The sequence below is a fragment of the Mus musculus genome, chromosome 15 (genome assembly GCF_000001635.26).
Source record: "Mus musculus strain C57BL/6J chromosome 15, GRCm38.p6 C57BL/6J".
In the NCBI taxonomy this organism is placed as follows: domain Eukaryota; kingdom Metazoa; phylum Chordata; class Mammalia; order Rodentia; family Muridae; genus Mus; species Mus musculus.
The window spans coordinates 44,786,987-44,810,838 of NC_000081.6; the positions used below are offsets into that span (position 1 = coordinate 44,786,987).

At 40.0% G+C, this 23,852-nt stretch overlaps 1 protein-coding gene and 1 long non-coding RNA gene across 9 annotated transcripts in view; one reads left to right on the forward strand and one right to left on the reverse strand.

Annotated features, from left to right (window-relative positions):
- Sybu (syntabulin (syntaxin-interacting)) overlaps positions 1-1,084 on the reverse strand; it is a 116,215-nt gene extending 115,131 nt beyond the window's left edge. For 3 of the 8 annotated variants that reach the window (XM_006521068.3, XM_006521067.4, XM_017316662.2), the window contains exon 1: positions 603-1,084. In XM_006521068.3, the coding sequence (XP_006521131.3) occupies positions 603-920 (318 nt within the window). In that variant the 5' untranslated portion in view covers positions 921-1,084. The remainder of the gene's footprint in view (positions 1-602) is intronic. The other 5 variants (NM_001032727.1, NM_176998.4, XM_030248605.1 and 2 more) reach the window with 4 other exon arrangements.
- On the forward strand, positions 777-18,843 carry 2310069G16Rik (RIKEN cDNA 2310069G16 gene). The gene is made up of 3 exons (NR_040309.1): positions 777-904; positions 1,499-1,637; positions 18,249-18,843. It is a non-coding gene; the product is annotated as an RIKEN cDNA 2310069G16 gene (long non-coding RNA).
- Positions 18,844-23,852: the final 5,009 nt, after the last annotated feature.

Here is a 23,852-nt window from a genome sequence, read left to right on the forward strand (position 1 = left end):
GGCGTAGGTGTCTCCCCTCACACCAATTTAAGTTTCCATATTCCTTCGTTTGGTTGGTTCTACAGCTCACTCCCTAGAGTAAGCTGTTAACACCACCCATTATGAGATGTTCAACCTCTTCAATAACATAGCAATGAAATCCAGATTAATCTTTTCACCTCGGATAATCTTTATGAAAAATCGCCTAGGAAACACAAACATGAAGACTGCAGACTTGAGAACCATCTATCCCCCAGAGGCCTTTTGGAGACATCTTCGCTTTCTAAAGGCGTCATTTCCAAGCCTGGCTTCTGAGCAACACTAAGCAAGGGACATGCAACACTGATTGCCAACATGCTGGTCTAGCCAACCTGATTGTTGCAGATTCCAATTATATCCTTTCAATAACCAATCAGACAGGGACACTTTCGCCTTGGTGTCCCTCTGTGAAGAGCACCTCTGTGCCCAATTTCCCATGAGCTCCTTGAGTTTGTCCAGAGCCCCCTGGGTGCCTTCTTCAATGGAAGGGGAAGTTCTGGAGTCAGCAGTCCACTCTGACTTCACTGAACCCAAGGCATTGGTTGCGGTGCCCGCAAACATTGACACCAAAGCGTGCATCTTACCGTTTCCTTTGCAGACCGTGTCCATTGCGCTGTCCAGACAGTGTCCCCAAATGCCCTAGAGGCTTGTGCTGGACTGGGCCGCCGGCCGGCGACACAGCGCGTGGCAAGCGGTTTGCGCTGGGGCTGGAGGAACCAGCCCCGGCCCGCTCCGCCCGCGCCGCCAGCCCGGTTAGCACACGTGGTGCGGCAGCTGCCAGCGCGCTCCGGTCCCCTCGGCCTCTTGACTTCTGGAGCCAGCACGGCGGCACCTGGGGCTTCGGAACACGTGGGGACAGTCGCCGGAGGCCGGAGACTCTGTACGGGTAGGTGGGGGCGCATAGACGCTAGCGACCAGAGGACCGATTACCCCTAGGGTTCCTGCTCTGGGGCTCACAAACCCAAGGTCAGGCCGCTGTCACCAGGGCCTGTGTGGCTCACAAGCTCCGGCTTCAGATTCAGCTCCCGGCAGGGTGTCGCACTGCAGTGCCTCCGTTTCCCGCCAGTTGGGGGAGCCCCATCTAGGGCGGGAGATGGGTTGTCTGTATTGCAGGGCTACTCGGAAGCCCTGGGGGCGGCTGTGGGCCTGAGGCAGGAGTATTCTGATCTCTGAGCAGGAGATCTAAAAGCCAGGAAACCGTAGCACGAACCTAAGGGGGCCTTTGAAACATCTTGCCTTTGGAAAAATTCCGTCATCAAAGGCTGCTTGGGTTCACAAAAGGAGACAACATTCCCAACTAGGGAAAAGCATTTATGCATCTGTAAGCCCTTTTTCCAAGTTCACCAATTACCTTTCCCCCGTCCTCCAAACAAGGTACTATCTAACTGTTCTGATTTCTGATCTGGAGACATACATGGCCATTTACTTTCTAGCTATTAGAAGATAATAGGATTGATAACAATAACAATTTCTTGAACAGCTTGTGAAATGGAGAGAGTATTTGTGCTGATTTTAGAAGAAGCTGAAAAGCCTCAGGAGGCTGGAGAGAAATCGTGTTTTAATTTGATAGCACAACTACAAAACTAAGCATCAACTTCTCTACCTGCTCTTCTGGAAAGGTAAGATTCTGAAGAAACCAGTAGAAGGATGTTTGCTTTCATCAAAAATGCAGTTCCAGGTAGTCCATCAGAAAGTCCAAGTCCTCTAGAACTATTCAGAATGAGTGTGATTGCTCCTCCTCCCATAAGCTAAGGGGTGCAAGGGCATAGTTGGCTAAACACTTGCAAGTGAATTTCTTTCTGATTTTACATGTACTCTGTATTTGTGTCCCTGAAGGACATATTCTGCAAGAAAGGCTGCTCTTTTTCTATCTCATCTCCCCAACTCTCTGGATAACACCGTTTTCCCTATTGTTTTGCTCACAGATAGTTTTAAGTAACCCCCTCCCACTTCCTTGCCCTGTCCTGCCTCCATCTCTCTTTCCCTTTACATCTTGACATTAATAGATGCACTTTGCCACTCCCCCACCCCTGTCCAGGTACCGACCTTTGAATTTAACCTTCAAATTTTAATAGATAGGTGCAAATTCCCAGTGTGGCTTTTGGTTAAAATTGCTGGTTTTCCTGTATATTCTTCATTAGCTTGGTTTAGGTTCTCTTTGTACTGTGCCCTTGGGATTTGGTTTCCTCTTTCTACATCCCAGGCTTCCAGAGTGTCTGTGTTAGATATTGTGTCCCTTGAACTACATGTGAGTCCTTCAAAGATCACTGTGGAGCTAGAAGAAAAGTACAATAGAAATTCAGATGATTAGTTTCAAATGAACCAGTTTGTCCCTTACAACATAGATTCTACCTGTTTGGAAGGAAACATCACTATATTCTTATATAGAAGACTGAAACAGGTACACTGGGCATTAAAAACACTGAGTGTGGTACATTGGGTGTAAGAGTTTGAATGCAAGTGGCAGGGGCAAGGAGTGGGAAGGTGTGCATGTGCTCACGAGTAGCTCCAGACCAGACCATCAAGATTAAATATGGAAGGATGAGAAGGGAAATTGTGGACAGAATGCTTTTCAGCAGAGTGGGCACTGGACTGATCACACTGTAGAACCAGGATGGATTGCTTCCCAACAGGAGTTTCGTTTATCATTCCTTGGCAGCATAGTGCATAGTTATTTTTTTTCTTTCCATTTTTTATTAGGTATTTAGCTCATTTACATTTCCAATGCTATACCAAAAGTCCCCCATACCCACCCACCCCCACTCCCCTACCCGCCCACTCCCCCTTTTTGGCCCTGGCGTTCCCCTGTTCTGGGGCATATAAAGTTTGTGTGTCCAATGGGCCTCTCTTTCTAGTGATGGCCGACTAGGCCATCTTTTGATACATATGTAGCTAAAGACAAGAGCTCCCGGGTACTGGTTAGTTCATAATGTTGATCCACCTATAGGGTTGCAGATCCCTTTAGCTTCTTGGGTACTTTCTCTAGCTCCTCCATTGGGAGCCCTGTGATCCATCCATTAGCTGACTGTGGGCATCCACTTCTGTGTTTGCTAGGCCCTGGCCTAGTCTCACAAGAGACAGCTACATCTGGGTCCTTTCGATAAGATCTTGCTAGTGTATGCAATGGTGTCAGCGTTTGGATGCTGATTACGGGGTGGATCCCTGGATAAGGCAGTCTCTACATGGTCCATCCTTTCGTCTCAGCTCCAAACTTTGTCTCTGTAACTCCTTCCAAGGGTGTTTTGTTCCCACTTCTAAGGAGGGGCATAGTGTCCACACTTCAGTCTCCATTTTTCTTGAGTTTCATGTGTTTAGGAAATTGTATCTTATATCTTGGGTATCCTAGGTTTTGGGCTAATATCCACTTATCAGTGAGTACATATTGTGTGAGTTCCTTTGTGAATGTGTTACCTCACTCAGGATGATGCCCTCCAGGTCCATCCATTTGGCTAGGAATTTCATAAATTCATTCTTTTTAATAGCTAAGTAGTACTCCATTGTGTAGATGTACCACATTTTCTGTATCCATTCCTCTGTTGAGGGGCATCTGGGTTCTTTCCAGCTTCTGGCTAATATAAATAAGGCTGCTATGAACATAGTGGGGCATGTGTCCTTCTTACCAGTTGGGGCATCTTCTGGATATATGCCCAGGAGAGGTATTGCTGGATCCTCTGGTAGTACTATGTCCAATTTTCTGAGGAACCGCCAGACGGATTTCCAGAGTGGTTGTACAAGCCTGCAATCCCACCAACAATGGAGGAGTGTTCCCCTTTCTCCACATCCTCGCCAGCATCTGCTGTCACCTGAATTTTTGATCTTAGACATTCTGACTGGTGTGAGGTGGAATCTCAGGGTTGTTTTGATTTGCATTTCCCTGATGATTAAGGATGTTGAACATTTTTTCAGGTGCTTCTCTGCCATTCGGTATTCCTCAGGTGAGAATTCTTTGTTCAGTTCTGAGCCCCATTTTTTAATGGGGTTATTTGATTTTCTGAAGTCCACCTTCTTGAGTTCTTTATATATGGTGGATATTAGTCCCCTATCTGATTTAGGATAGGTAAAGATCCTTTCCCAATCTGTTGGTGGTCTCTTTGTCTTATTGACGGTGTCTTTTGCCTTGCAGAAACTTTGGAGTTTCATTAGGTCCCATTTGTCAATTCTCGATCTTACAGCACAAGCCATTGCTGTTCTGTTCAGGAATTTTTCCCCTGTGCCCATATCTTCAAGGCTTTTCCCCACTTTCTCCTCTATAAGTTTCAGTGTCTCTGGTTTTATGTGGAGTATGGATCGATTCGCATTCTTCTACATGATAACAACCAGTTGTGCCAGCACCAATTGTTGAAAATGCTGTCTTTCTTCCACTGGATGGTTTTAGCTCCCTTGTCGAAGATCAAGTGACCATAGGTGTGTGGGTTCATTTCTGGGTTTTCAATTCTATTCCATTGGTCTACTTGTCTGTCTCTATACCAGTACCATGCAGTTTTTACCACAATTGCTCTGTAGTAAAGCTTTAGGTCAGGCATGGTGATTCCACCAGAGGTTCTTTTATCCTTGAGAAGAGTTTTTGCTATCCTAGGTTTTTTGTTATTCCAGATGAATTTGCAAATTGCTCCTTCTAATTCGTTGAAGAATTGAGTTGGAATTTTGATGGGGATTGCATTGAATCTGTAGATTGCTTTTGGCAAGATAGCCATTTTTACAATGTTGATCCTGCCAATCCATGAGCATGGGAGATCTTTCCATCTTCTGAGATCTTCTTTAATTTCTTTCTTCAGAGACTTGAAGTTTTTATCATACAGATCTTTCACTTCCTTAGTTAGAGTCACTCCGAGATATTTTATATTATTTGTGACTATTGAGAAGGGTGTTGTTTCCCTAATTTCTTTCTCAGCCTGTTTATTCTTTCTGTAGAGAAAGGCCATTGACTTGTTTGAGTTAATTTTATATCCAGCTACTTCACCGAAGCTGTTTATCAGGTTTAGGAGTTCTCTGGTGGAATTTTTAGGGTCACTTATATATACTATCATATCATCTGCAAAAAGTGATATTTTGACTTCCTCTTTTCCAATTTGTATCCCCTTGATCTCCTTTTGTTGTCGAATTGCTCTGGCTAATACTTCAAGTACTATGTTGAAAAGGTAGGGAGAAAGTGGGCAGCCTTGTCTAGTCCCTGATTTTAGTGGGATTGCTTCCAGCTTCTCACCATTTAATTTGATGTTGGCTACTGGTTTGCTGTAGATTGCTTTTATCATGTTTAGGTATGGGCCTTGAGTTCCTGATCTTTCCAGAACTTTTATCATGCATGGGTGTTGGATCTTGTCAAATGCTTTTTCTGCATCTAATGAGATGATCATGTGGTTTTTGTCTTTGAGTTTGTTTATATAGTGGATTACATTGATGGATTTTCATATATTAAACCATCCCTGCATCCCTGGAATAAAACCTACTTGGTCAGGATGGATGATTGCTTTAATGTGTTCTTGGATTCGGTTAGCGAGAATTTTATTGAGGATTTTTGCATCGATATTCATAAGAGAAATTGGTCTGAAGTTCTCTATCTTTGTTGGATCTTTCTGTGGTTTAGGTATCAGAGTAATAGTGGCTTCATAAAATGAGTTGGGTAGAGTACTTTCTACTTCTATCTTGTGAAAAAGTTTGTGCAGAACTCGAATTAGATCTTCTTTGAAGGTCTGATAGAACTCTGCACTAAACCCGTCTGGTCCTGGGCTTTTTTTTTTGGCTGGGAGACTATTTATAACTGCTTCTATTTCTTTAGGGGATATGGGACTGTTTAGAAGGTCAACTTGATCCTGATTCAACTTTGGTACCTGGTATCTGTCCAGAAATTTGTCCATTTCGTCCAGGTTTTCCAGTTTTGTTGAGTATAGCCTTTTGTAGAAGGATCTGATGGTGTTTTGGATTTCTTCAGGATCTGTTGTTATGTCTCCCTTTTCAGTTCTGATTTTGTTAATTAGGATTTTGTCTCTGTGCCCTCTAGTGAGTCTAGCTAAGGGTTTATCTATCTTGTTGATTTTCTCAAAGAACCAACTCCTCGTTTGGTTAATTCTTTGAATAGTTCTTCTTGTTTCCACTTGGTTGATTTCACCCCTGAGTTTGATTATTTCCTGCCATCTACTCCTCTTGGGTGAATTTGCTTCCTTTTTTTCTAGAGCTTTTAGATGTGTTGTCAAGCTGCTAGTATGTGCTCTCTCCCGTTTCTTCTTGGAGGCACTCAGAGCTATGAGTTTCCATCTTAGAAATGCTTTCATTGTGTCCCAAAGTTTTGGGTACGTTGTGGCTTCATTTTCATTAAACTCTACAAAGTCTTTAATTTCTTTCTTTATTCCTTCCTTGACCAAGGTATCATTGAGAAGAGTGTTGTTCAGTTTCCACGTGAATGTTGGCTTTCCATTATTTATGTTGTTATTGAAGATCAGCCTTAGTGCATGGTGATCTGATAGGATACATGGGACAATTTCAATATTTTTGAATCTGTTGAGGCCTGTTTTGTGACCTATTATGTGGTCAATTTTGGAGAAGGTACCATGAGGTGCTGAGAAGAAGGTATATCCTTTTGTTTTAGGATAAAATGTTCTGTAGATATCTGTCAGATCCATTTGTTTCATCACTTCTGTTAGTTTCAGTGTGTCCCTGTTTAGTTTCTGTTTCCATGATCTGTCCATTGGTGAAAGTGGTGTGTTGAAGTCTCCCACTATTATTGTGTGAGGTGCAATGTGTGCTTTGAGCTTTACTAAAGTTTTTTTAATGAATGTGGCTGCCCTTGTATTTGGAGCATAGATATTCAGAATTGAGAGTTCCTCTTGGAGGATTTTACCTTTGATGAGAACGAAGTGCCCCTCCTTGTCTTTTTTGATGACTTTGGGTTGGAAGTCAATCTTATCAGATATTAGGATGGCTACTCCAGCTTGTTTCTTCATACCATTTGCTTGGAAAATTGTTTTCCAGCCTTTTATTCTGAGGTAGTGTCTATCTTTTTCTCTGTGATGTGTCTCCTGTAAACAGCAAAATGTTGGGTCTTGTTTGTGTAGCCAGTTTGTTAGTCTATGTCTTTTTATTGGGGAGTTGAGACCATTGATGTTAAGAGATATTAAGGAAAAGTAATTGTTGCTTCCTGTTATTTTTGTTGTTAAAGTTGGCATTCTGTTCTTGTGGCTGTCTTCTTTTAGGTTTGTTGAGGGATTACCTTCTTGTTTTTTCTAGGGCATTGTTCCCGTTCTTGTATTGGTTTTTTTCTGTTATTAACCTTTGAAGGGCTGGATTCGTGGAGAGATAATGTGTGAATTTGGTTTTGTCGTGGAATATTTTGGTTTCTCCATCTATGGTAATTGAGAGTTTGGCTGGGTATAGTAGCCTGGGCTGGAATTTGTGTTCTCTTAGTGTCTGTATAACATCTGTCCAGGCTCTTCTGGCTTTCATAGTCTCTGGTGAAAAATCTGGTGTAATTCTGATAGGCTTGCCTTTGTATGTTACTTGACCTTTTTCCCTTACTGCTTTTAGTATTCTATCTTTATTTAGTGCATTTGTTGTTCTGATAATTATGTGTCGGGAGGAATTTCTTTTCTGGTCCAGTCTATTTGGAGTTCTGTAGGCTTCTTTTATGTTCATAGGTATCTCTTTCTTTATATTTGGGAAGTTGTCTTCAATAATTTTGTTGAAGATGTTTGCTGGTCCTTTGAGTTGAAAATCTTCATTCTCATCCACTCCTATTATCCGTAGGTTTGGTCTTCTCATTGTGTCCTGGATTTCCTGGATATTTTGAGTTAGGATCTTTTTGCATTTTCCATTTTCTTTCATTGTTGTGCCGATGTTCTCTATGGAATCTTCTGCACCTGAGATTCTCTCTTCCATCTCTTGTATTCTGTTGCTGATGCTCAAATCTATGGTTCCAGATTTCTTTCCTAGGGTTTCTATCTCCAGTGTTGCCTCACTTTGGGTTTTCTTTATTGTTTCTACTTCCCTTTTTAGGTCTAGTATGGTTTTGTTCATTTCCATCACCTGTTTGTATGTTTTTTCCTCTTTTTCTGTAAGGACTTCTACCTGTTTGATTGTGTTTTCCTGTTTTTCTTTAAGGACTTGTAACTCTTTAGCAGTGTTCTCCTGTATTTCTTTAAGTGATTTATTAAAGTCCTTCTTGATGTCCTCTACCATCATCATGAGATATGCTTTTAAATCTAGTTCTAGGTTTTCGGGTGTGTTGGGGTGCCCTGGACTGGGCGAAGTGGGAGTGCTGGGTTCTGATGATGGTGAGTGGTCTTGGTTCCTGTTAGTAGGATTCCTACGTTTACCTTTCTCCATCTGGTAATCTCTGGAGTTAGTAGTTATAGTTGACTCTGTTTAGAGATTGTTCTTCTGGTGATTCTGTTACCGTCTCTCAGCAGACCTGGGAGACTGATTCTCTCCTCTGAGTTTCAGTGCTCAGAGCACTCTCTGCTGGCAAGTTCTCTTACAGGGAAGGTGCGCAGATATCTTGTTTTTGGACCTCCTCTTGGTCGAAGAAGAAGGCCCAAAACAGGGCCTCTCCCAGAAGCTGTGTTGCTTTGGCAGTTCCCAGAAGCTGTCAGCTTCTGTGGTGCAGACTCTCACCTGTGCAGACTAAATTCCTAAGTTCCAGGGAGTCCTGGAACCAAGATGGCGACCGCTGCTCCTGAGGCTGAGGCTGCCTCCCGAGCCAGGCGGACACCTGTCCTCTGGTCTGGAAGGTGGCCGGCTGTCTGCGGCCCGCCAAGGGTGCTGCCTCAGCGGCTCTGTGCTTCCGCCTGTCCCAGAAGCTGTCCGGTTCTCTGGCGCACCCTCTAACCTGTTCAGACTAATTTCCTAGGTCCCGCGGAGTCCCGGAACCCAGATGGCGTCCGCTGCTGCTGAGGCTGAGGCCGCCTCCCAAGCCAGGCGGACACCTGTCCTCTGGTCCGGACGGTGGCCGGCTGTCTGCGGCCCGCCAAAGGTGCTGCCTCAGAGGCTCTGTGCTTCTGCCCGTCCCAGAAGCTGTCCGGTTCTCTGGCGCACCCTCTAACCTGTTCAGACTAATTTCCTAAGTTCTGCTGAGTCGTTATTAAAAGGTCTTTTGAAATTGAGGATATAACATACCCGTTGCCTGACTTGAAGCTAAATCTTTTTTTTAAAAAGATGTATTTATTATATATAAGTACACTGTAGCTGTCTTCAGACACACCAGAAGAGGGCATCAGATCTCATTACAGATGGTTCAGAGCCACCATGTGATTGCTGGGAATCCAGCTCAGAACCTTTTGAAGAGCAATCGGTGCTCTGAATTGCTGAGCCATCTCTCTAGCCCCTGGAAGCTAAATCTTTACTTAACTTTAATTTTTGAGCATTTCATATATGAGTACAGTAGCTGACCGCTCCTGTCCTTTCTCTCTCTCCCAAATTCATGATCTCGTTATGATGATGATGATGATGTTATTGTTGATATATATGTATGTGTACATATATGCACACATACACACATGTATATATGTACACATGTATATATACCCTACTGAGTCAATTTGGTGTTTTTATGTATATATATGTCTAAGTCTGAGATTGGAGAATCTATGTGGGAGGTCATCTGTGGGGGAAACTTCCTCTCAGTAGCCATTGAATTCCTGTAGCATTCTACCTAGAGGTGAAAATATGTGGAATTCCCCCTGTCTGTATGGGGATGCTAACAGGTAGTTAAATCTTTAAAATTATTCTATACTCCTACTCATTCCAACAGCTTTCTGGAGGCAATCATTTATTCAAGCTAATATACAAGTAGGATAGGTAGTCAGTGCTCTTGTAGTGAAAAGGAGGTAGTTTTGGTCTTGTGGGTTTATTCACGACTCATTGCTATGATAAAATACCCAAGAAGAAAGCTCAGAGGAGAGAAGATATATTCTGGCCCACATTTTGAGAAGATACCAGCATAACAGAGAGTACACATTGGTAGGGACATGAGGTGGCTGGTGACACTGACTGCAGCTAGCAAGCAGAGACATGAGCAATTGTTATCAGATTGCTTTCTCCTTTTTATTTGTCTTTGCATCCCAGCCCATGAAAAGGTGCTGTTCATATTCAGGGTGACTTCCCCTTAGTTAAATGTTTCTGGAAACTCCCTCAGGGACATGGCCACATGTCTGTTTCCTAGCTGATTCTAAGTCCATTCAAATTCACCCTGAAAGTTAGCCATCACAGCACTTCCTCTCGTAAAGGTGTATTGGGTTAGCGCCACATATGTAGCAATTAGCATGAGTTAAATAACATTTTGAACAGTTTCTGGTGCACATTATGATTATAAAAAGTTCAAGTACTAGGTAATGTGCGTTATACATAATAGATTTGTTAACTGAAATGAGATATATGTAAGAATTTGAAAACAATCTCATAACTTCGGAGTCTGTAGACCTTCACCCATGAGGTAGAAATGATATGACGTCCTGGCAGTTTCGAGTCAATGCCAAAGAAGGCAACAAAAACAAAAGTGCTTTGTGAACTACACAGCATGCATATCATCAGACATAACAGTAAAGGGAAGCCAAGGGGACCTCACACAGTGGAATGAGTAGAAAAGAAATGTTCTATAGTTTTAGTCAGATCCACATGTACTCACAGTTATAAATTTTTTTGCACGAATAGGAAATTTATACACTATTTAATTTGTCTCATTTTGTATGTGAAGAAGCAAATATCCATAAATAGTCTTCAGTGATGTTCCCACACCTAAGAATACTGTTGACAATTTTATAATAAAAAAGGTGGTTCCTCCAACGAAAAAGGAGGCCACAGATTTGAAGAAAGACTGGAAAGAGGTATTTGGGAGGGTTTGGAGGAAGAGTAAGGAGGAGAGACATATTGTAATTAAATTATGATATCAAAAATTCTGTCAGAAAGGTGGTTCCATGGAAAGTGGCAGAGGCAGTGTTTGTTGAGTAGCTATTATATGGCAGCTCATTGCCAGAAATGCAGCAAAGCACAAAACAATTATGATTCCTGACTTCTAAAATCTGAAACCCTAATGGAAAGAGCAAACAGTCATCTTAGCCAGTAACTATCTTAAAGTTCTTAGAATTGGAGATGTAGTCAGGAGCTCCAAGGTTAACAGCGAACAGGCATGAGAATATTTCAGACTGGTTAGATGTCAGGTTGACAGGAGTTACCAGTGGTTTGCATGAGGAAGAGTCAAGAATGCCAGACTATTTGGCTTGAATGACTGAACAATTAAGTAGACAGTTTCCTTAGATGAGATGGGATTGTAGCTATGGTTGGGATAGGGTTAGGAGAAATGACTAGTTTTTCTTTGTTTATACAACATTTCAAATAATAATCAAGCCAGACAAAGGAATTTAGAGCTTGAATCTGGAGCTCAGAGGAAACTGAGCCAGATTGGGAATCAATACTTGAGAACTGTGTTATTGACTGTTGATTCTGTTGTGTAATTGTAACAGTTTCCTGTTATCATATTTGGCCATCCTATGATGTTTTGGGCACAAAAGATGTGTGCAGACAGTGCAGTAGGTTCATGTAAAGGAGAAACAGACTCTCTTCAAGTTGGAATTAATGTCTTTAATAATTTTATGTGGAGTGTGGCAAGCTAATAATGTACTGAGGTGACTGATGAGGGAGAAAACAGCACAGTGGCAAGTTTCTGCATTGTAGACACAAGAGATGAGGGTGATAGCCAGGGTGATGCTGTGATGCAGAGTCATGCTCAAGTGCAGGTTAGCCAGAGTTATAAAAGTTGTTCAGAAAGGTTTGCATGTTGCTAGACAACCAGAACCTTTTTCAGTGTGACTATTATGGAGGTGTAGATGTAAAGGCCACCACAGGTGATACAGACGCCAAAAAATGAGTGAGACGCAGGCAAGGACCTGGGTCTTGAGATTCTCCAAGTAAACTGTGGTAAACAAGGCTCAGCCAGTGCCATGGCTTCAAAGTATGCAAATTTAAAGTTTAAAATTGCCAGGATGGGGAGGCTCTCTCTCTCTCTCTCTCTCTCTCTCTCTCTCTCTCTCTCTCTCTCTCTCTCTCTCTCTCTCTCTCTCTTTCTCTCTCTCTCTCTCTCTCTCTCTCTCTCTCTCTCTCTCTGTGTGTGTGTGTGTGTGTGTGTGTGTGTGTGTAGTACCCTCACAGAAGCAGGGAGAGGGAGGAGAGGATAGGGGATTCCAGAGGGGATAACATTTGAAATCTAGATAATAAAATATCCATTTTTTTTTTAAGTTCCTTGAGAGGGTTTCTCTGTGTGTAGTCCTGGTTGTCATCCTGTCCTCGAACTGACAGAGATCCACCTGCCTCAGCCTCTCCAGTGGCCCACTGCCTGATAGCATATTTAGAAATTTAACACACTTCTCTTGGGACAATTTGGATATGCAATTTCTAGAAAGACTAAGAATTGAGAAACTTAAAAAAAATGTTTGGGAGTTCTTACCACTGGCATTTCTTCTTATTTGTGTCTGTCTCTGCTACTTTGCACAGTGCCTGGCACAGAAAGTAATGGCTGTTTGTGTCACATTATCTATCTGACACTTTAATGCAGTAAATCCTTGCATTATGTTTTTCCAATTATATCATGGTGTTCAGACAATCCTAATATACTCTTGTTATTTTTCTCTTGAAAACAATAGGTACTTAATGAAAACTCATTCCCTCAACGTGTCTTAAAATGTGATATGTTATCCAAGAGCAGAGGACTGCCTGAAATTCCTGGGAAGGTACCTGTCCCTGAAGCTAGCAGAGTGGTAATCTCTGGAAAATTATACATGACCATGGTAGAGTAGCTGAGACTTAAAGGGAGTTATGAATGTCGGGAAGATGAAACCCATGAAGACTGAAATCACTCCAGGGCTTTGCAGATTTAAGATATTATTCTTCTGTTTCCATCCAGTTCGTCTGCATCAAGAACTTTTCTATCTTAGTTGTTTTTATTATAGAAAAATAGATTTTAAATATAAAATCTAGACATAGAATAATGGATTTTTATTACAGAAAATAGATTTTTTAATATAATATATTCTCATAATTTTCCCTCCCTCTCCAAGTTCCTCCCTGTATCATGATTATAAAAACATCAAGTATTAGGTAATGTGCGTTATACATAATAGATTTGTTAACTGAAATGAGATATATGTAAGAATATGTATGAATTCCCTTCTGAATTCATACCCTTTTTTTTTTCTTCCTTGGAAAACAAAATGGCATCTAAGGAATAAAATAAAGTACAATGAGCTAAAAAAACAAAAAACAAAAAAAACAAAAAAAAAAAAACAAAACAAATCAGACTAGGACAAAACAAACAGGAAAAGGTACAAGAGACACATATAGACGCAGAGACACATATATTTACACACAGGAATTCCCTAAAAACACAAAGCTAAAAGCCATGATATGAGACACAAAGGACCTGCAAAGTAAGAAAAGAAAAATGCCCTGGCTCAGCATTATGAGACAAAGAACCTCATGATGGTGTTCATTTTGTGTTGCTCATCTACTGCTGGGCAAGGAGCCTACCCTTCAGAGTGGTTTGTTTCTCCAGTGAGACTCCCTTGGAGAAAACTCATTTTTCATTTGCAGAGCTGTGCTTCAGTTCTTGGGAGAGCCAATCACTACCTCATTACCTATGGGATTTTGAGTATACTCAAAAATCTGTCAGTATAAGGAGCTTCTGAGGGCAGAACAGCAAATATATTAACTCCATCCCCTCTATCCAAATAAGATACTGCCAGAGAAGCAAGAAACTATTAATGCTATTCTTTATGAGCTCAAAGATGGCCTCATGTTCTTGCTTCCTTGACTGAGTTCATGGGCAGTCCCTCTGATGAACTGAATCAACACTTAAGGAGAACTTACTAGCCATCTTCAATAATGACAAATTTGTAAGCATACATGCATTAGATTTAATTACATATTTACTAAAGACATATGCATATGTAGGCTATGTATTTATATGGGCACATGTATTTGTTTTCAGGTTGTGTGTTCCCATGTGTTTGTATGTGTGTCGATATGTATGTATCTATGTATATGAGATAAAAGAAAAACCAAGGGAGTATTAACGTCATATTTCTAGGCCTGGCTTTTTTATTAAAATTGACAATAAATTCTAAAAAGACTTTAAAGAGAAATATGTATTATATAGACTTCCCAGTTGTAGGCAATTCTAAAAGCTAGCCTCTCAGGTCAATCCCCAGTCTCAGAGTTGCTATTTTATTATAGAGAGTTCCAACTTGGAATCGTATCTCTTAGAACTGGATAATAGCCTGAGCTATTTGGACATATTAACTTTACAATAAACTGGCCATTCTAACTAGGTGGAATCTTAATTTAGATCCTACTGAAGGAGATCTCTGTAGTGCTTTGGAATGGTGGTCCAGACATATGCATCAGAATTTCCCTCAAGTCTTTCATGTTCTAAATGAATTCTGCCTTCTCAACAAGATGGCTCATATGTAGAACAACCATAAATATCCTAGAGAGTGATGAGTGCGACATCCAGAAACCCCTAAAGTGTCAAAGTTTGCATCAAGTACTTCTACATGCTCTCACAGGGTTTAAAATCTCACCTTAAGAATTTGTGTGCTTTAACTATTACTATATCCTACTGAAGTAGAGCCCTGTTGGGTAGGATTGAATCACCATTTCTGCATCTGTTGGTTAAATTTGGGATTTGCAGATCTTTTCTGTAAAGAGGTGGGATAAACAGACATTCTAGGACCTGTGGGCCCATCAGTCTCTGCCACAGATGCTAAGGTTTTGATTGAAATGTGATAGATGCAATAGATAATATGAAAGCAATTACATGGGCCTGTGTTCGAAACATTTCCATTTACCAAACATAACAGTAGGTTAAACCTTTGTTGACATGAAAATGTCCAATAAAATATTTTTGGTTTTATTGATTTTGAGACATAGTTTCCCTGTGTGGCTCAGATTAATCTGGAACTCACAATCTTCTTACTTGGCTGTATTCAAACTTGGATTACAAACCTAGGTTTGGTAGTTTTAAAAAAAATGTTAGTAGTAGTAGTGATATTTTAGTTGTTTTTTATTATTATTTTTGAGTTGCATAAGTGAAAGCATTTATGCAGTCTGGGAACTTTGGCTATTTTTGAAGATGAAATAACTAAAATAGAGTATAGAGAAAAGTGCTGGGATGGGTCATGGGCAGTGATTCTAGAACCAGAGAACATCATGGTTCTCTTAGAAGAAGAAGGGACTAGAAAAGGTTTCCAGGAAGAAGCAGATTCTGAGCCCTGTTTTACAGAAAAATGAGAGGTCATACGTTTGGGATTAGAGAGAGAGAAGGTCCTGTTGACTGGGAGTGTATTGCTAAATAGAAAAGCATAGAGGCAAGCATGGAACTACACAATACATGTAGGGAACTGCAGATAGGCACGGTATGGAGATTATAGTTGTAGAAAGCAGTATGCCTGTTTATTCCTATACTGATATTCTAATATTTTTGTCCATTATAATCTAGGACCAGTAGAGTTATCCTTTTTTTATCTTTCTTATCTCTCTCCTTAGTAGGTAAACCTGATCAAGTGTCCTATATTTAAAACGAGTCCTTTCATTGTTGCTATTGCCACCAGAGCCATCACATTCATCCTGACGATCACTATACCTTAGGTTGTCATTTTGCCTTGGACTGACTCCAATTCCTCCACTACATGTAATGGTGGTGTCAACATTTGTGGAGGAAGTAGAAGAAGTGATGGTGGAGATTTCTAACATGCTGGGAGTGGTACTGGTCCTCAGGTGGTGAAACAGAGGTGATGAAGGTAGCAGATGTGATGGTGAGGAATTGGAGTCACAGCAGGCTGTGGTGTAAGTAATGACAGAAAAGGACTCCCTTGTATTTTCAACACTGGTCTAAACCAACTTACTTTTTTTTTTTTTTTTTTTTTTTACATTTAAGAGACTTGGTTTATTTTTAGATAAGAGAAATTGTAACTAGAACTCATTCATGCACTACCAAAGATAATTATTTCAGATTAGCAAGTAACACACTAAGACTAAGTAGAAATCCTTTTCCCAGGACAGACTGCCTCCACTAAAATTTAACAAATGCAATAATGGGAGGGGTTAGCCAAGACTAGACTCATTATAGAAGGGGTTAACCAAGACTAGACTTGTTCACTAGAATAAGCATCAAGCAGCATGTGGCGACTACCTTCCTTGAATATTCTTATTTTTAAATTAGCTTACAAAGTAATGGGTTTCCACGTGTATTTCATTTTGCTTAATCCCTCCCCAGCTCCCCTTTATTTCGTTGCCTTTCTTTTCTCATTGTGTTCTTTCACCCCAGCGTTCCTCTTTTTGCCTTATTAGGTTGCTGTCTCCTCTTCCTTCGTTGAAGCTTCATTTGTCCTCAGTCACTTGGGTCCCTTTATAAACCTCCGGCCCTTGCCCATGTCTGTATTCACCTGGATATGCACATTTAACAGTTTGGGGCTATGGTCCATATATATGTGGGAAAATATGATATTTATCTTTCTGGGCTCTGGTTATATTAATTAATACAATGGGAAATACAATAATTGTCTTTCTGGGTCCTGGTTACATTAATTAATACAATATTTTCCAGTTGTATTTACTTTCATCAAAATTTCTTTTTTCTTTATGGTTAAGTAAATTTCATTGTATTTATGTACCACAGTTTCATTAACTTTTTCTTTGGTAGGCATCTAGACTGATTTTATTTCCTTGTTACTTTGAAAGAATAGCAACAAACATGCTTATACAAGTATCTCTTGTGGTAGGACATAGAGCCCTTGGGGTGTATGCCCAGGAGTTATACAGCTCTATCATATGGTAGTTCTTAGATTTTAGAGAACCCTCCACTTTGAGTTGTACCATGGCTGCAAAGGTTACACATCCACCCACAGTGATTATGGGTGAGTTCTTTCCTTCCTGTATCCTCAACATCCTTTGCTGCTATTTTCTTGGTGGTGGCCATTTTGGCGGGAATGTGATAAAATCTTAAAATAGTTTTAACTTGCATTTGTTTCATGGTTAGCATTGTTAGACACCTTTGAAAGTGCTTACTAGCTATTTGTTGTTTGTCTTTTGAGAACTATCTGTTCTGAAAATGGCCCTTTTATTGATTGGAAGTTTTGTTTCATTTTTGCTGTTCTTTGTAAAGTGTAAATGTTAACCTCCTGCCTGAAATATAGCAGACAAATATTTCTCTCATTCTTTTTATTCTGTTGTGCTTTCTGTCTTTTACTGCTCTTAAGCTTTATAATTTAATGTAATTACATTTGTCAATCTTGGGCCTATTGCCTGTGCAATAGATTTCACTCAGAAATAGGCTCTACTCAGAAATTCGTTGTCTATATTTTATGCTGTGAAATGCTTAAACCAGTTTGTTTTTAACCATAAATGTCACTCCACTTTGCATGCTATGTGTATGTTTGAATTTATATGTGCTATTTAGAATCCATATATATTTAATTCTTTACTTCTCATTGTAGAAATTTATTTATTCCTTGAAAATTTAATATATTGTATACACGGGATTTTGATCATAATCACCCCCTTCTCCTGCTTACTCACTCCAGGCTCCTTCCTGCCACTTTTCTATCTGATTTCATGTCCTTTCTTTTTCTTTATTACCGCGTGGCCTGCCATGAATGTTCTTTTTGTCTATAGTCTGAATTTTCCATTCTTATCTACTATGCAACACATATGGAAGCACTACTTAACGGTTTCTCCACAAACATTCTATTCTGACCCCACCATTGTGTCTTTATGCATGCTATTTATCCAAAGTGGATCATATTATGTCCATGTTATCTTTGGTGAGCTATTGAATGCTTTACTTTCAGTGAGAAGTCTTCCTGGTAACCTACTATCCACTATATCTTAAGAGTCCTGCATCACATTGGGATGACTCTTATCCTTGTTGCCTCTACTAGATAATATGGTCGTCGTTGAGGACTCTGCCTGGGGCTTGACAATCAAAAGAATTCAGTCATTTTCATTTCATCAGAACGAACAGATGAATTTGTGAAATTACTATTCCACGTTTCTTCTAAAGTACATATTATGGTAACATACTTTAGGCATGTGTCATAATTTCTTGCTTGTTTCAGTAATAACTATGACTTCATTGTGACTTTGAGTCTTGGTGTGGGTGCCTACATTTTGACAGAGATCTTATACTATTCCTGCTCTCATTACATTAGCCTTGCCTTCTCCATTTTCATGCATTTTCTTGCTTCCACCTACAGGCCTAGACTGGTTCCTGCTACCTCGGGAAGTCTGTAAGAAGCTTCCTGTCAGGGCCTGAAGATTGCCTTGGAATCGAGCTCTCCTTTATGCTGGTTCCTGGTACCTGTTCTGCTCATCTTACTTACAGATCACCTGGCTCCTGCTGCCCTGCCTCAGCTTTTGACCACCTGCCTTGCCTTCCAGCTCTGGGAGCCTCCAGTTCATCTCTGCCTTCCTTCTCATCCACCAGCCGTTTGCTCTGATCGCCCACATAGTCACTGATAGATTTTTTTCCTTGTGTCTTGGTCTTTAACTGATGGCAACATCATGACCTTTGACTCCTGTGTGTGGTTGGAATGTGAGCCATGTAATATAGTTGCTTTTGATCTCTTCATCTGGTTCCCCTTCATCAGAATTTGCTTTGCATATTATTCTCCTTGATTGTGAGCCAGGCCTTGTAGAATCATTTATTTTGCACAAGGACACTATTCCTACTCCCTTAGGATGGTAAAGACTGAAGTGAAGAAATGACCAAATCCAGTTCAGCTGATTATTAAGCAAGGTTTATCTGAATGAATCTAACAATAGCATTTAATAAAGTATTCTTGATTGTGACTATGTGTCCAAGTTATCCTGGAACCTGAATCTGACTTGCTGCAAAGGCACTGAATTAGAATATTTAGATGGTATCTTAGTATATGCATTTTAAAAAAATGGATGCTTCTTGAAATAAAGCTTGGGCTGCAACTGAGCACTGTTAATCCAGCGATTACCTAAAATATTGTGTATTATAACAACAATGAATCTCACTAAAAATAATACTAGCCATTGCTATCTGTGTACCAAATGGTAAGTTCTTTACATTTAGATTCTCACTTAATTAACCTTCGAGTCAATGCCAGCTGTATACTCTGCATACAGAGAATAAATGCCATTTAATTAGAAAGAGGTCAAATTACCAACTAATAGTGATAGATCATTGCCCAATAGGAAATTAAATCTAAATCATTTTTATGCTTAAGTGGAACACATCAATATCCCAATACTCATATATCAAAACATACAATGTATTGTAACTATCAACATATAATTTTATGAACCGAGTTAATACAATCATCTAATTACCCCAATTGAGGATTCTTACAGTTTCATTATTGCCTAAAAGATAAAGTGAATTTTCCTTGTGACAATATAAAATAACTCTTAAAATTGTCTTCCAGCTGCCGTTCCAGTTCTCTCTCTCTCTCTCTCCCTCTCCCTCTCCCTCCCTCCCTCCATCTTTCCCCTCCCTTCTCTTCCATCATTCTAATTTTTCCATCATTTTTGTGAGTCAATGTCTTGGTCACTATTCTATTGCTGTGAAGAGACACAAATGAAAGAAAGCATTTAGTTGGGTGTGGGGCTCACTTACAGTTTCAGAGGCCTATTCCTTTATCATGTCAGGAAGCATGGCAGTGTGGATGTCACTCGAACCTTAGCTGATAGCTTCATCCCATTATCTTGGTTCCCAGGCTAGGGGTATGGAAGAGAGGAGGATGTGGAGTGGGGACACTGGACCTGGCTTGGGCTTTTGAAAGCTCAAAGCTCAACCCTAGTGACACACTACCTCCAACATTGGAATACCTCTTCCAATAAGGCCACACCTCCTAATCCTACTTTCAAATAGTGTAACTCCACTGGGACTAAGCATTCAAATGTATGAGCCTATTGGGGAAGGGGGGTATTCTTATTCAAACCGCCCCAGGCAACAAGCTGAAACAATGGCATGTAGTCTTTGCATTACCATTTGAAGTTAATTGGTGGACCATACTAAGTTTTTTTCCCAGACTCTATCAACTGAAAAAGACTCATGCAAGACATGGATCCATAGATAAGCTTGGATCAAGTGACTGTGACTGTGAGTTTACCACCTAGGCACAGGTATAACACCTGAAGGAATGTGTGCTCATGGGGCCCTGTGCCCTGGAACTCAGATTTTATGAGAGTGCAGTCAGTGGCAAGTGAGTACAGGCTGCAGCTGCTTCTGAGATGTTCCAGATCCTAAGAGCTGGCAGTCTGTAGGGAGGAGGGCGCAAGAATTAAAGAATTCTGCCTTTACACTTCTTTGATTTCACCACCAGCTTAAGGGTCAACCTCACTCAGCCTGCTCGCTCTGGTCAAAGGCCCCCATCAACCTTGCTCACTCAGGCCCAAAGATTTATTATTTTAAATAAATACACTGTAGCTGTCTTCAGACACACCAGAAGAGGATGTCTGATCTCATTACAGGTCATTGTGAGGCACCATGTTGTTGGTGGGATTTGAACTCAGGACCTTCAGAAGAGCAGTAAGTGCTCTTACGCACTGAGCCATCTTGCCATCTCTTCTTGCAAACTATAAAGTTCAGTGTATGTTTCCCTCAGCAGCCTGAAGAGTGTTCCTCTGAAGTGGACAGTAGCAGATACATATATGGTAAGAATAGGACCAGCCTGGAAAAATCAATGCAAGGTCACCATAGGACGACTAGGAAAAAAAAAAAAAAAAAAAAACCTAAATGTCAGACAAAAATTACTGCCTTTGGAATCAGTAAAAATCCTGTGGGCTATAGAGGATTAGTCTTACAAAATATATTCATAAGCTTTTGAAAATGTCACTTATATTAAAGGCTGAACCACTAATGTAAATGGTCACATATATTAGAAGGCATTCGCTCAAAGGAAAATAATACATTTATAAAACCAATATTTTAATAAATGGAAGTATAACTTTTTTTTCAGAACCACATAATTTATCCTTCATAGTTATTGTATAGATTCTCCCTAGTTTCTCAGACTGATACCTTATTTTAAAAGTTAAAATTTCTTGTGCTTTAGGAATAAGTTTAGATGATCACATAGTTCCTATTAGGTATTAATATATGAAATAATGAAACCAAAATACAATTTGGCTTAGAACTGGTATGTTTATCTTTTTTCACTTGTCAATTTATCTAGTTCTTGAAGTAGCCAAGGAAATCACTGGGAATTAGGTTGTTATACTTCCTTCACAATCTTCCCTGTCATGTTCAGAACTAGGAACAGAATTGTATTTTTTTCCTCCACATATGTCATTATATTTTCCTTTATATAATAATGTGCCAAGAGGAGAATAAGCATGATATGACGATCCTTCTTCTCTTGATGTAAGAGTATGATAATGTGGTAAGCTACCATGCTTGGTACACAACAGAGAATGAACTGGTGTTGTGGCCACAGCTGTGTGGCTACTTAGTGTTTAGGTATTTTGGTCTTTGTGTCTTACAATATCTGGCATAGTCCCTATATAGATGAGACACTTTAATCTCTGACTAATGAGTAGCCAAGCTGGTGACTCACACAACAGTGACAGGGTAACATATATGAAAACAGCTTTTAATTATAAAAACCCATTCTGATGAAAGGGGTTATTTTATTGTGATGGGTGTTGGCTATTTTTGAAGTACAACTACGTTTAGAAAAGCCTAAGATTTGTAAGATGTAGAACTCATACAGCCAACTCCCAAGTAAAATTCTTACCAGCAGCTAGAGGCTTTCTGTTTGCCTTTTCCCCGTAAGTTTTCTTCAAAATTAAATACTGTCTCAAATTATAACTTTAGACATTGGTTTCTCCGTTTCATGAAATGGAACTGTCAAAGGCTCATTCTTTGTAGCTCACTACTGCCATATGAGACATGTAGAATCAATTCATGTGAAAGGATGTAGCTGTTATTTATCCATAGAGATTGCTAGTAGGATTCCTTCATACCAATATACTATAATTTACCCTTTCTACTGTAGAGGAACATTAAGGCTTATTATTATTATTTTTTAATCTGTGGGCATTACTAGTAGTACAGTAGATAATTTCCACCTGTCATTTGGAGATTATATGCACCAATGCCTAGGGATTGGGGTTCCAGAAAAGCTCAAATGCATAAGGTTAGCAGATACTGCCATTAGTCTTCTGCAAAATTCGTAGCTGCACCCCCATTTGCAGCAGCCTGAAGTTCAGCTCATCTTTATTGGAGACATTTGGTTTCATTTTGGACATTCTATGGCCTGTGATGTGAAATAATAGAATACTGTTGTTTGCATTCATATCATGACTAATAATAGTGAGGACCTATTTTACTATTTGTTTATGTGTTCTTGTGGAGTTCCTGTTGACAGTTTATGCTGAGTATGTGTATGTCTGTGTCTGTATTCTGTGGCAGTTCTACATATGTTCGATACAGGCCCTTTGTCAGCTAGAGGCATTATAAAATTTGTCTTTGTCAGCAGTTTTAACCAGAGAAGTCTGAAGGTTAAACCACAATGGCCTGTTACTAGTGGTACAGGTCTGGTGTATGATAGAATCCCGTGCTAGAGTTTCACTTCTAATTAGCTGAACTGGAGGTGGAAACTGGCTATAGATGTTATTTATTATTTTATCCTCAGTGTCTTATAAGTCTTTTTTTCTTAATTTTGGAACAGATTTTTTTTTTATTTTCCAAAACTCGTCTTTTCACAAAATTACATAAAATGTAAATATAAAGCATATTATTGCATGACCAAAAACATTAGTAAAAACTAATAAATGGGGAGAGATAAACACTTGTTTTCAGGGGTTTGAAAACATGGCTCAGCAGTTAAGGGCACTGGCTGCTCTTCCAGTGGCTCTGAGTTTTATTTCCAGCAACCACATGGAGGCTCACAATCATCTATAATGTGATCTGATGCCTTCTTCTGGCACGCAGTTGTACATGCAGCTAGAGTAGTCGCAGACATAAAAAAAAAATCTTTAAAAGCCTTCTATAGATTTGCTGTATATTTATAATTATAATAAACCTTTTTTGGAGGCCAAATGTTTAGCTCAGTTGAGTGTTTAATGCAAAAAGCTCTGGGGTTGACCCCACCTCTGCATAAACTAAGCTCAGTGGTATAGCATGTGATTCCCCACCCTTGGGAGGAGGCAGCAAGAGAGTCAGATGTTCCAGGGCATCCTCAGATGCATAGCAAGTTTAATGCAGCTTATATGAGATTATGTCTCATTAAAAAAAAATAGAAAATAAAAATATAAAATAAGTGAAAAATATTTAAGGAAACCTACTTTCCGATAGAATGTTAATACTAGTTTCATGTAAAACGAAGAGATTATTACTTTGTTATTCTCCCTAAAGTGATTGTAACATTGTAAAGCAGATTATGAAATTCTATGTTTTCATGAAGCAAGTTTATGGTTCACAATCAATTGGAATATATTGCCCTGAGGATCAAATTCGGTGAAGTTAAAAGACTCTAGGTTGTAGTTCATTATTGGGAAGAGATGGGGAGAAAGCTGACAAACATAAGCCCTGCTTCAGAAGGCTGCCTGGCCCAATATTAAAGATAATCACATGGAGCTGGAATTTCCATCTGGATGGAAATTTCCGTGGTGGGGTCACCAGATATAACCTCTTGCACTATCTCCTACCTTTAATTCCATTCTGCCTTGCAAGGTAAAACATTTCATATATTGCAGGCATCATTCTCTCCTTGTTTGTGTGAAACCCTCCTAACCTTAATTCTCTTGAGATTCTTGCCCTGGGCACAGACAGTTCCCCCTTTGGGATTTGAATGTCAATCTTTAAGGGAACGCTGGCTTACAGG